The 12262-nt window shown below is 45.5% G+C and overlaps 1 protein-coding gene across 1 annotated transcript in view; it reads left to right on the forward strand.

Moving 5' to 3' along the window:
- PITPNA (phosphatidylinositol transfer protein alpha) overlaps window positions 1-12262 on the forward strand; it is a 41089-nt gene that overhangs the window by 23524 nt on the left and 5303 nt on the right. Inside the window, exons 8-10 of the mRNA XM_060134650.1 lie at window positions 1734-1811; window positions 1975-2085; window positions 3203-3325. Coding sequence (XP_059990633.1) covers window positions 1734-1811; window positions 1975-2085; window positions 3203-3325 — 312 coding nt within the window. The remainder of the gene's footprint in view (window positions 1-1733; window positions 1812-1974; window positions 2086-3202; window positions 3326-12262) is intronic.

The raw sequence follows: 12262 nt of genomic DNA on the forward strand, positions 1-12262 counted from the left end.
TATTTTGTGTTTAGAATACTCTGTTCTGTGGGTTCCAGGTTGGGGGGTTGCCAGTTACATGAAAAGACAAGTCCCCTGCCCTCAAGACGTTGGTGGTCACTTCTCAGAGTAACAGACATGGCAGTAGCCACCTGGAAAGGACAGTCCACTGCTAGACCATAAAGTTGGAGAAATTGGGGACCAGGTCTGTCCTGCTCACTGCCCAGGAGGTATTGGTTTAGGGAAGTAAAGGACTAGGTTTCCCCCATGCAGTACTCTTCCTATTTGACAGAGGCCTATTGGAATCTGGGCACAGGAACTTGACTCTGCCCATTGGTAGGGAATAAGTGTTTGCTCTCTGTACCCCAGGGGTATGATACTTCTTTCCTGGAGTCACTCTTTGTGCCTAAGATATTTTGTTTTGTGCATTCCCAAATAGATATGAAAGCCATCTTGTGCTTCTTTGCCTAATATCCCACCCTTACCCTCAAAAGATTAGTGGATTTTTCAAAAAAAATTTTTTATTGAAGTATAACATATATAGCAAAGTGAATAGATCATAAGTGTGCAGCTTGATGAATTTCCTCAAATTGAACATCGCCAGATATTTCTCAAAGAGAAATACTAGCCAAAAGTATGGTGCTTTGAGTATTTTGTTGACTGTTTCATGTGAGTGGAGAGAAGCAGAGGCTGGGAAGATTTAATAAATAATCTCCTTAGCTTTGGGAAATGCTTTATGATTGTGTGTGTATGTGTGTGATTTGATACCTTCGTTATTTTTGTTAAGTAGATGCCATAAGGAGTTTGCTTTTCGTTGCCCACATTAGTCAATGCAGAGGAACAGCCCAAGAGTAAACTTGTTACTGTTAATTAACACACAGCTGACTGCATTTTAAATTAACACACTGACTGCATTTTAAATCAGTGAGGGGAGACTGAGGATAGTACACAAGAGGATTAAGTCTGTACATTGAACATTTCCAATAATGATTTTATTAAACAAGGCAGTTTAAAAACAAAAACAAAACAAGCCAGAGGGAGATGGGACTAGAAGATTTCAGGAATGACTGCGGCCAGTTGTTCTCAGCTCAGGCTGCTGTTTTAGAATCACCTGGGGAGCTAAAAAAAAAAATGCATGCAACCCTCCCCTGCAAATGTTCTTATTCACTGGGTTTTAGGTGGAATGACCCAGAAATCTGTACAGTTGACCCTTGAACAACATGGGTTTGAACTGCGGGGGTCTACTTAAAAGCAGTTTTTTTTTCAGTATTAAATACAGTTCCACACGATCTGTGCTTGGTTGAATCCGAGGATGCAGAGGAACTGCGGGTACGGAGGGCAAACTGTCAGTTGGATTTTTGACTGCGTGGAGGGTCAGCACCCCTAACCCCTGCCTTGCTCAGGGGTCAACTGTGTTTTGAAAACACCTTCCTTGTTCATATGAATGTTCACTCCAGGTTGCAAATCCCCACCTTAAACAGTGGAAATACGTGCCTGCTCACACAGTCTGGTAAAAGTGAAAACAGGCCCTGGCAGACAAAATCACAGAGAGCTCTCCTCTGAGGCAAATGTAAACAGTTCTGTATCTTGTTTATAACACCTTCCCAGATTTTCTGTGAGCCAGCAGCGTCAAGAATGGTATGAACTGTACTCTGGTGGAAAATCTGATCTGTTTCTCTCTCTCTCTCTCTCTCTCCTCCTCCCTCCCCTCCCCCCTCTTTATCCCTCCCCGCTCCAACTCCAACTTCTCTCAGGATTACAAGGCAGAGGAAGACCCAGCAAAATTTAAGTCTATCAAAACAGGCCGAGGACCCTTGGGTCCCAATTGGAAGGTGCAGTTCACACCCTCACCACCGGGTGGGGTGGCGGGTGGACTGGGGCCAGTGTGTGTGGGCCTACCCAATGGAGGAGGGGAATGGCCCGCCTGGGCTAAGGGGGATCCAGAGGTCTGCCCTCTTAGTTAACTGCTTGCCTGTGGGTGTGTTTCTAATACAGCAAGAACTTGTAAATCAGAAAGACTGCCCATACATGTGTGCATACAAACTGGTTACTGTCAAGTTCAAGTGGTGGGGCCTGCAGAACAAAGTGGAAAACTTTATACATAAGGTAAGTGACCAGGGTAGGAGGCCTTCCCAGTGTGTGTTGGTGGGGGGTGTTTTGCCCGACAAGAGAAGATCATACAACCCACGTGGCATATATCAACCCACGTGGCTTGATATTTTGGTTTCATTTCCCAGACCCCCACTCCCCCTTGCACTGAACTGTCTTACAGTTTAATACTGTCCATCCAAGGGTACCACATGTGAAAGGTAAGGAAACTGAGGCAAAAGAAGGAAACAGGAAGGGGCTTTGCTGTGATTAAATGACAAATTCAGCATCTTTTTATTTATTTAGTTAGTTGCGCTGGGTCTTAGTTGCAGCAGGTGGGCTCCTTAGTTGTGGCTTGCGGGCTCCTTAGTTGCAGCTCGTGGGCTCCTTAGTTGTGGCATGTGAAGTCTTAGTTGCGGCATGCATGTGGGATCTAGTTCCCTGACCAGGGATCGAACCCAAGCCCCGTGCATAGGGAGTGCGGCGTCTTAACCGCTGCACTACCAGGGAAGCCCCTCAGCATCTTTTCTTGATGCCAAAAGGCAAGAAGCACTATGAAACAAATTCTCCAGTGCCCGGAATTACTGAACTAGACAGACCTAAGGAGTTTTTTCCTTTTTTCTTTTTTTAACAAGAGAATCTCAAACAAAAGTATAATAACATGTAAAAATGGGAGACCCAGGAAAACTGAGCAACTCGCCCAAATGACACCTAAGGAGTTTCTATAGCCTTATCTCTGATGTGTGAGTCTGGTGAAACTGGGCAACATTCATAGCTGCTGGCCAGTTTTAACCTGGCTTTAGGCTCAAGAGACAAGGAGGAAACTTGGCACAGTTGTTTTGGGACCTTGACTTGTGGACTGCCTGTCTTGGTAGCATTTTGGGCACAGAGCCTCGTGGTGAGGTAGGCACCAACTCTCTCCTGGGGGCTTCCCCTACTTGAAGCCATACCCTTCAGACACATGGAGGCAAAGGTCACTGACCTCAGGGACTGGAGGGCTGATCCAGATAAGCCAGCCAGGTATCACTCCCCCCGCCCCCGTGAAGTGTGGGTACTGGCGCAGAGGCCGTGGGGCGGAAGGCTGCAGCAGTGGCCTGCACCTTCCGGTTCTAACTTGGGTCCCTCCTTTTTATAGCAAGAGAAGCGTCTGTTTACAAACTTCCACAGGCAGCTGTTCTGTTGGCTTGATAAGTGGGTTGACCTGACTATGGATGACATTCGAAGGATGGAAGAAGAGACGAAGAGACAGCTGGATGAGGTACGTGGGAGGCCAGACGAGACTCTGGGTCTGTCACCTAGATAACCGTGAACATTATGGAGACTGTCGTGCCAGGGCAGTTCACTGAGGGCACCGTCCTGTGGTTCTAGGAACATGTCAGCGTCCACTGTGGGTAAGGTCTAATGCCAGGCGATATGGGAACTACAAGGAAGAAAGCAGCCTGTGCTCTTGAACTTGCAGTCTAGTCGAGGTCTTGGCATATCCAGAGAGACAAATATGGCGGGCTGTGCTGAATGCCAAGTGAGTAATACAGTTGCTGCAGTGGTTCTTCAGAGCTGGTGGCGGGGGGATGGTGCTGGGCTGCAGAGGTGGAGGCGGCCTCGGAAGGAGGCAGGCTGGGCTGGTCCACGAATGCCACGCATGTCACCCGCAGAGGACAGCAGTGGCACACAGGACTAACCCCTCTATAAGGGTGTTGGGAGCTATTTTTAGAGTTTGGAGCCTTTGCCTTTTTTTTTTTCTTGCCCGTGGCATGGATCCCAGAAGGAGAGCTATCTGCTGTTCCATGGAAGCCTGAAGACCTAACACTCCTCTTGCCTCATTTGGGGAATTTGGGGCTGCTTCCCTGCAAGGCTCACTCTGAGGAGATGGTCAGTAAATAACATTCAGGCAGCCACTGTGTGTGAGACACTATTCTGAGGGCTTTTCCACGTCTTGTCCCATCTCCTGTGATCCTCACAACCCCTGTGAGGATGCACCACTGTTACCCCCACTCTCAGATGAGGATGTAGAGGTTCTGAGAGTTCAAGGCCATACCCAGGGTCACACAGCCTGCAGGTGATACAGTCAGGGGAAGAGCCGTAGCACTCAATCACTCCGTCTCTTCTTCTCCCTCTAAATGCCATTTGGGGCTCCCTCCTGCCTCTCGGGGCTAAAAGTAAGGCAGGAAGCTCTGTTTCATAGGAACTGCCATCCATTGCTCCCTCGTTGCCCTGGGAGGGTTGGCATGGAGCCTGGGTGTCTGGCAGGCATAGCTTTGCACAGCCTTGTCTGGCATCCAGCAGGGCCTCAGTTGAGACGCAGGCCCGGGTCCACGGTGCCCCACACTACACAGGTGGTCCCGCTGCACTGTGCTGGTCTCGGTGGAGAATGGGCCTGCGAGCTCTTCCTTCCTTGATTTTACCCTCCAGGATGACACTTCCTGGGCTGACTCACTGGTTACAGTGGTTTGCTGAGTTAGTTCCTGTTGTAGGCAGACGTTTTAGTTATTCATTCAGGTACATTTGGCAGGGAAGTGGCAGGATTTTGGACACAACTCCTGATTCTTCTGCTAAGGATCTTCAGGAAGTGGTAGATTTTAATGTCCAGGTCCCTGGCGATTCTAACAATGTAAGAGGGAGGCCTGAGTCCTGTGGTCACCCGATTCTTGAGAAAAAGAAAAGAAACAGGTTACCAAATGGAAGAACACGGAGCTTTCGGGGTTTAGCCTGTAGCTTCAGCTGCCCACTGCCTGACAGCCCAGCCAGAAGTACACTGGGGTCATGGAAGTGTTTGCTGACAGCCTTTCACTCTTTGGGTCGAATTCGCATTCTTGGTGCTGGGAGAACTCTCCTGAGCATTTACTGGATCTGCCTGCCTCAGATCCAAAGTTTGAGAGCACTTGTCCTCGGGGAGTTCTTTTTTTTTTTTTTTTTTTTTTTGCGTTACGCGGGCCTCTCACTGTTGTGGCCTCTCCCGTCGCGGAGCACAGGCTCCGGACACGCAGGCTCAGCGGCCATGGCTCACGGGGCCCAGCCGCTCCGCGGCATGTGGGATCCTCCCGGACGGGGGCACAAACCTGTGTCCCCTGCATCGGCAGGCGGACTCTCAACCACTGCGCCACCAGGGAAGCCCGGGGAGTTCTTTTTTTAATCCCCACCCCTTGTCTTTGCCTGTTTCTCCATTCTGTGGATAACTGTGCCAAAAGCTTAGATGATCTCTGTCCTCCAAGATAATTGCAAAATGCAGAAAACCCTCTTTGCAATTGGAATTTTTTAAATAGTTGGCAGTGGAAGAGAAAGCAAAGCCACTGGGGGACGTGTTCTGACCCCTTTAGCAACTGTATGGGACCTTTGTGTGCTGACTGTACCGCTGGCTCACTTCTCTTTCTACTTTATTTTTCCTCTTTCTAAAAATATTTTTATCCAAGTTTTATTTTCAGAGTTTTACTTTTTTTCATTTTTAATTAAAAAGACACTTTATTGAAGTCTGATTGACATACAAAGAGCTGCACCCATTTAATGTGTACATCCTGATGAGCTTGCAGATAAATAGACATCCGTGAGACCATCACCACAGTCAGTGTCCAAAGCATATCCATCACCTCCACAAGTACCCTAGGCGTATGAGGAAGATGCCGTCCTCCTCTGCCCTGTCCCTGCGGTCCTGCCCCCAGAAGTAGCCCCTTGCAGTTCTCACAGTTGTTTCTTTTGTTAGTTACCTCCGAGTTTCTAAATAATAGGTTTATCCTCTTAATTCACAGTTTTTCAACTTTAGCTGTTAATTGCTCGCTTCTTCCTGTGGAAGGTTTAGCTCTTTTACTCCACCCACCACTCACACGCTCCTCCTCTCCATCCTTCAGTGTCACAATTTGGGGTTAACTGGTCATTCAGCATTTATCATTATTATACCTTTGTCATTCTTTTTCCCAACTGAACCCTTTCATCTACTCTGATCTTCATTCCTTCCTTGGATAGTTTTCTTGTTTTGTTAGGAAGTTCATAACCACGTTCCTTCTTTTTGTTAGCTTAGTTCTCTGTATCATTAAGTTTTTGAGTCTCAACAGGGTGGTTGGTTGGGTTGTTTGCACAATAATGTAGTTGACTTTGGTTCATTCTCGTTCATTTTGCTCCCACTCGGTGGGCACTTTGAGCTAAAGATCTCTTTAGTTCTGGGAAATGTTTTTGTGTTACCTGTTTCATCATTTTCTCCCCTCTGTTCTCTTTGTTCTCTGGATTTTTTTTCAGTTAGAAGTTGAAGTTGGACCTCATGAATTGACCTTCTGATTTTCTTGTTGTGTCTCCTTTTTCGTCTCCTTCCTAGGGGAGGTTTTCCGAAGTTAACTTTTCTCTCCTCTGTTGAACTTAAGACATTTTAAAGCATTTCTTGTGCTGTGTTCTTTTTTTAAGTATTTTTTCTTTTTTTCTGCTTGCATCATTTTCCTTTTCTGAAGCTCCGGGTTTTGGTTCTTGTTTGGCTTTGAGATATCTCTGCCACCTGAACATTCTTTGTTTTCTCTGAGCTCCTTTTTCCTATGGGACTCTGTGTTTTCTGTTAGGGGCTTCCCTCAAATGACTGGGGGTTGGGGGTCCTTGGCTGTCCGTTCAAAGTGAAGAGTGAAGCTCCAAAAAGCGGTTGGAAGCTCTCTGAGTCAGTGGCTGGGCTTATTGAAGGGTAATCAGCTGGTTCCATTGGGGTCCCCCACTTCAGGATCCTGAGTCTATTTTTCTTGGGCTGCTCATTTTGCTTTGAGAGGACTCCCCAGTCTTTAGCTCATGGGGATGGTCAGGGCCAGCATTCTGGGAGCTGAGCTGGAGAAAGGTCCTGGTGGGCTCACTATGCCATGGGGTGGCTCTAACTTAATCCCATTGTATTCTGCATCGTGCCCACTTCACCCCTAGCTGAGCCTGGGGTCCTGAGTTCAAGACCTCAGTGCCTCCAGAGAGTGAATCCCTGGGCTTTGCAGGAAGGGGGCGTTACTTGACTGTGAAAACTGGGGGAGGGAACACCAGGGCACGCCAGGCCCAAATGGTTCTTTATTCCCACTTTCAGTGAAGTCACCTGTTTTCACCCCTAGCTGCACTCCCACTTTTAGAGGCACCTGATGCTGCCAGTTCCCAGGCCTCTGGGTGACCTGCAGCACCAGTGGGTCCCCTCCTCACCGGCAGCCCCTGCTGCTCTGCAGATCAGTCATTGCTCATCCATCCTTTTTCATCTTCCAGAATGCCATTTCCATCTCTTATCTGTAGTTGTCTCCTCTGTTGTGGTTGTCTTTATAGTTTTCTATCTTTTTTATTCCTTTACTGTCATTGTGGTAGGGTTTTGAGGAGGAATAGCAACAAATGCATGTATTCAATCTGCCATGATTAACTGCAAGTTTGTGATAGAAGATATGACTGTTAGGGAGTTCCCTGGTGGCCTAGTGGTTAGGATTCCAGGCTTTCACCGCCGTGGCCTGGGTTCAGTCCCTGGTCGGGGAACTGAGATCCTGCAAGCTGCGTGGCATGGCCAAAAAAAAAAAAAAAAAATCAGAGAAATTATGACTCTTACTCTTTAAACCAATGCATAGTAGTCTGGAGTGGGTGGGTTGTTTTGTGAGTTATGAGAGGTCACTATAAGGCCACAGTCACCACTGCCATAACTCTTGTCCCTCTGTGGGGGTGGACCCACCATTCTTGGATTGAGGCTCAAGGATTTGAGAAATGAGATCAAGAGATTAGTCCTGGGACTTCTCTAGTGGCGCAGTGGTTAAGAATCTGCCTGCCAATGCAGGGGACACGGGTTCGAGCCCTGGTCCGGGAAGATCCCACATGCCGCGGAGCAGCTAAGCCCGTGTGCCACAGCTACCGAGCCCACGTGCCACAACTTCCGAAGCCCACGCACCCAGAGCCTGTGCTCCACAACAAGAGAAGCCACTACAATGAGAAGCCCGCGCACTGCAACGAAGAGTAGCCCTGGCTTACCGCAACTAGAGAAAGCCTACATGCAGCAACGAAGATCCAACACAGCCAAAATTTAATTAATTAATTAAAAAAAAAAGAGAGATTAGTCCCTTTCCCTAAAAACAAAAATGTCAGGAAATGTGTGCCTGTAGGGGACCAGTGGCTCTCCCTCCTTCCCTCGCTCCTGATCTTAAGAAACTCAATCTCAGAAGTGGAAGAGGGTACCTTAAAGGTCATTTAGTCCAATTATATGGCCAGTGCTTGAGTCCTCTCTGAAGCTTTCCCACCAGCTTGTGCTTGACCACCTCCTGTAATGGGGAACTCACTGTCTTATGAACATGGTGGTAATAAACATATCTATATTATTTTTTTAAATTGAAGTACAGTTGATTTATAATAACATATCTATTATTAAGAGAAGCTAACATTGAGGTCTTACCATGTGCCTGTCATGTGTGGTAAACATTTGACATGTATGGTCATGAAATGATCATGGCTACCTGTGCCATAGGTATTACTTTCAGAGAAGTTAAGGATACCTTCTAGTTCAGAGAATAGGTACCTCCTGGGCCTTGGTCATTAACTCTAGAAAATGAGACTGGGAGAAGAGGACTCATTTTAAAAGTTTTAAGAAAACTTGTTTCCCTACTTACTGGACTCTCTAGAACATTTGCTGAGAAACAGAAAAGAACACACAATTAAGATCCTGCCGCATTTTCTTCCCCAGCCTTCCCTTGTGGGTTTTCCTCTCTAAATCTGTTGGCTTCTCTGATCCCTCCATAGCCCATTCCTTCTGGACTTTGTACTTTGGGTTGGAGCTCAGAGGCTGCATGGCGCTCTTGCTCTGCTGGCCCACCCTGGGAGCTGTCACTGAGCCTCCGTGTAGCCGGCCTTCCTGTCTGTTTGCTTGTGTGTGAATGTGCCTGTCCCTTTCTCATCACCTGAACTTTGATGAGGAGGGCCTTTCCTCCATCCTATGGCTTTTTGACTGATGGATCACCATCAGTTTTAGATTTTAAGTCTTAAACTCTGGACCGGTTACGCAGCAATTGTATAAGTGTCCCTGTGCAGTGGAGTGCCTGGCAGGACACTACATCCTAGTTTCCCGTTTGGGTTTGTGGTAGACAGAAGGTCTGAGGATAAAGAGAAATCACTCAGTGCCTAGCTCACCTGCTGGGCTGTGGGAGATTGGAATCTGAGATTCCCATAGCGCCTGCAGAGGGCAAAGCTAGGTCTTTTGAGGCCGAGGGATCCCTGTCTGTGGAGTCTTAATTCCTTCTGCCCTGCCCACAAGTGACTGACCCCAGGGCAGACCACCTGCAGCATTGACCAGCATCTTGAAATATAGGAGCAGCTTTCTTTTCTTTTAAAATGGTTTCATTTTTCAATATTAAGGTAATATATAAGCATCAAACATTTTTTGGAAAAGAGTAAAAAGTAGAAGGAAAAAAAACACTTGTACTCTATTTAAAGATAAGTACTCTATTTAAAGATAACCATTTTAAGAATTTGTACACACTTTTACTTAGCTATGATGGTATTCCATGTGCCTGGGTGGTTTTCTCACTTTTTTCTCTGAACATTGTAACAAAGCATTTCCTGCTAAAAAAAAGTTTCTTCACATACATGTTTCTAACAACAGTGTACATATTGCTGTGTACTCTGTCATCACCCTGTGTTGGATTTTCCTTCATGTTGTTGTAGGTTCTCACTGTTTTTAAATAATGCTGTGATGAAAATTTTTTATGCACTCAGTTTTTTTGGTAATTAGGATTATTTACTTAGAATAAATTCCTACAAGTGGAATTAGAGAATTTAAGACTCTTGTTACCTATTGCCAAATTTCTTCCCCCAAAGGCTGAATCTGTTTATAGAGTGGCTTTCTAGAGAGGTTCTTTTTTTTTTAAGATTTTTTTTGATGTGGACCTTTTTTTTTTTTTTTTTTTTTTGCGTTACGCGGGCCTCTCACTGTTGTGGCCAGACGCGCAGGCTCAGCGGCCATGGCTCACGGGCCTAGCCGCTCCGCGGCATGTGGGATCTTCCCAGACCTGGGCACGAACCCGTGTCCCCCGCATCGGCAGGCGGACTCTCAACCACTGCGCCACCAGGGAAGCCCGATGTGGACCATTTTTAAAGTCTTTATTGAATTTGTGACAATATTGTGTCTGTTTTATGTTTTGCTTTTTTGGCCATGAGGCATGTGGTGGGATCTTAGCTCCCAGACCAGGGATCGAACCCCACACCCCCTCCATTGGAAGGCGAAGTCTTAACCATTGGACTGCCAGGGAAATCCCTAGAGAGGTTCTAAAAACAATTCCACATTTGCCTCATATCTGTGCACTTTCAGAACTAACTGGTTTGTGGTTACTTTTCAGTGTCTTAAACTGATTGTTTTTTGTTTTTTTTTTTACTAGCTTTATTTTTTTATTGAACTTTTTATTTTGAGATGATTATAAGATTCACATGCAGGTATAAGAAACAATACAGAGAGGAGATCCCTTTCTCCCAGTGACATCTTGCAAAACAGTAGTACAATATCACACCCAGGAAATTGACATTGATACTTATACAAGTTTCTTTAAGTAAAGGAGTATTTCATACTTATAGTAAAAACAGTTTTCAAAAGATAGAGAAAAATGTTAAAAAATAGAAGTCCAAATAAATAAAGAAAATAAGTAGATGAAAAAAAGTCCCTTTCTTCCAGCCTTCGGCCTCATTCCCTAGAGGAAACCACTGCTAAAAACAAACAAACCAGGACTGGAGCTTCTATTTTCATGTTCCTCGACTATATGTATATATATAGCCTGCAGTGGTTTGATCCAAGGAACACTACAAACATCAGATAAAATCTCTTGTGTCATTTAGGCCCCAGGAAACAGGAAATAAGCATTCTTAGAGCATTTCATTATAAGAATGAAATAATGCATTTTTATTTCAGTGGCACCCTCTATGGGGAGGACCTTGTCTCTGAGAGTAAAGGAAGCTATCGTGTTTCCTGATAGGAAGTTGCATCTTATTTCAAGCAGTAGGAAAACAGGACCTGGCTTTGCGTTAGTAAATTAAAGCCAGGTGGTGGACTCTCAGGGTATACAAGGATCTGCTTGAGGCCCAAGGAGCTTTGGTCCCATGATACTAAATCTTAGCCTCCCTGATAATTGAAAATTTACATGAATGGTCATTAGTGAGCAGACATTTAAAGAGTGCTTTTCTGTCTTTTAAAAAATTTTATTTTGAAAGAGTTTCAAACTTACTAAAAATGACAAGAAGAATACTGAGAACTCCTGTATACTCTTGAACCCAGAGAACCCATTCCTTTAAAGGAAAGGGTACGACCCGGGATCACACACTGCACCCTTCTAGTCTCAGTCTGGTGCAGCTGCTCAGTTTTCTGGGACTTCTATGACCTTGACATTTGTGGGAGTTACAGGCTAGTCACTTTGTAGAATGTCTTTCAATTTGGGTTTGTCCAATGATTCTGCGTGATTAGATCCAGTTTCTGTATTTTAGGCCGAAACGTCACAGACTTCGGTGTTCTTTTCATTGTATTCTGTCTTTCTGTCCAGTTCTGGTGAAGTTACCTTTGTTCACCTGAAGCACAGCAAGGTGTTCCAGGCTCATCTTGCTCTTTCTATGACCAGCCCTAGAATCAGCTGTATCACCAAGGAGCCCTGGTTCCTTTACTGGAGGATGGTGTTTGGGTGCTGAATGTGCTCATTACTGTTGGGGTGTTGCTGCTTCCAGACTTTCTCATAGGATGGAGCTGGGGGACTTTAACATCTGTAGTTATTTCTATATCTAGCTGACACATTATGATCACACAGATACCTTCCCATTCCAACCTAACACCACAAGGTTAACTTATCTTTTAAAAAATATGACAGTGCCCTTATCCTTAACAGATTTGTCATGTCGAAAAATCTTGAATTTGTTGAACCCTTATAAAGTAGTATATTAACAGATATTAATATGGATAACTGAAGTTATAGGAGCACTATTAAAGATATCATTCAGGAAAGTGAGTTTTGAGCAAAATCTACAGGGAGAGGCATTCCAGGGGAAGCTAGGAATAAGCACATACTGGCTTGGTGTCAGAAAACAGACTTTCCTGTCTGGAGCAGAGGATCTTTGCTGGGGACGATGAAAAGTGAGGCTTGTGAGACTGATTGATTTTATGACTCATTTAGGGTCCATCTCCTGTAGGTTCTGATTCATCAGGTCTGGAGCCCAAGAACCTACAAGTGCCCCAGGCAATAATCTTGATCAAGTCTGAGGAAAC

The sequence above is a fragment of the Lagenorhynchus albirostris genome, chromosome 20 (assembly GCF_949774975.1).
Source record: "Lagenorhynchus albirostris chromosome 20, mLagAlb1.1, whole genome shotgun sequence".
NCBI classification, from domain to species: Eukaryota; Metazoa; Chordata; class Mammalia; order Artiodactyla; family Delphinidae; genus Lagenorhynchus; species Lagenorhynchus albirostris.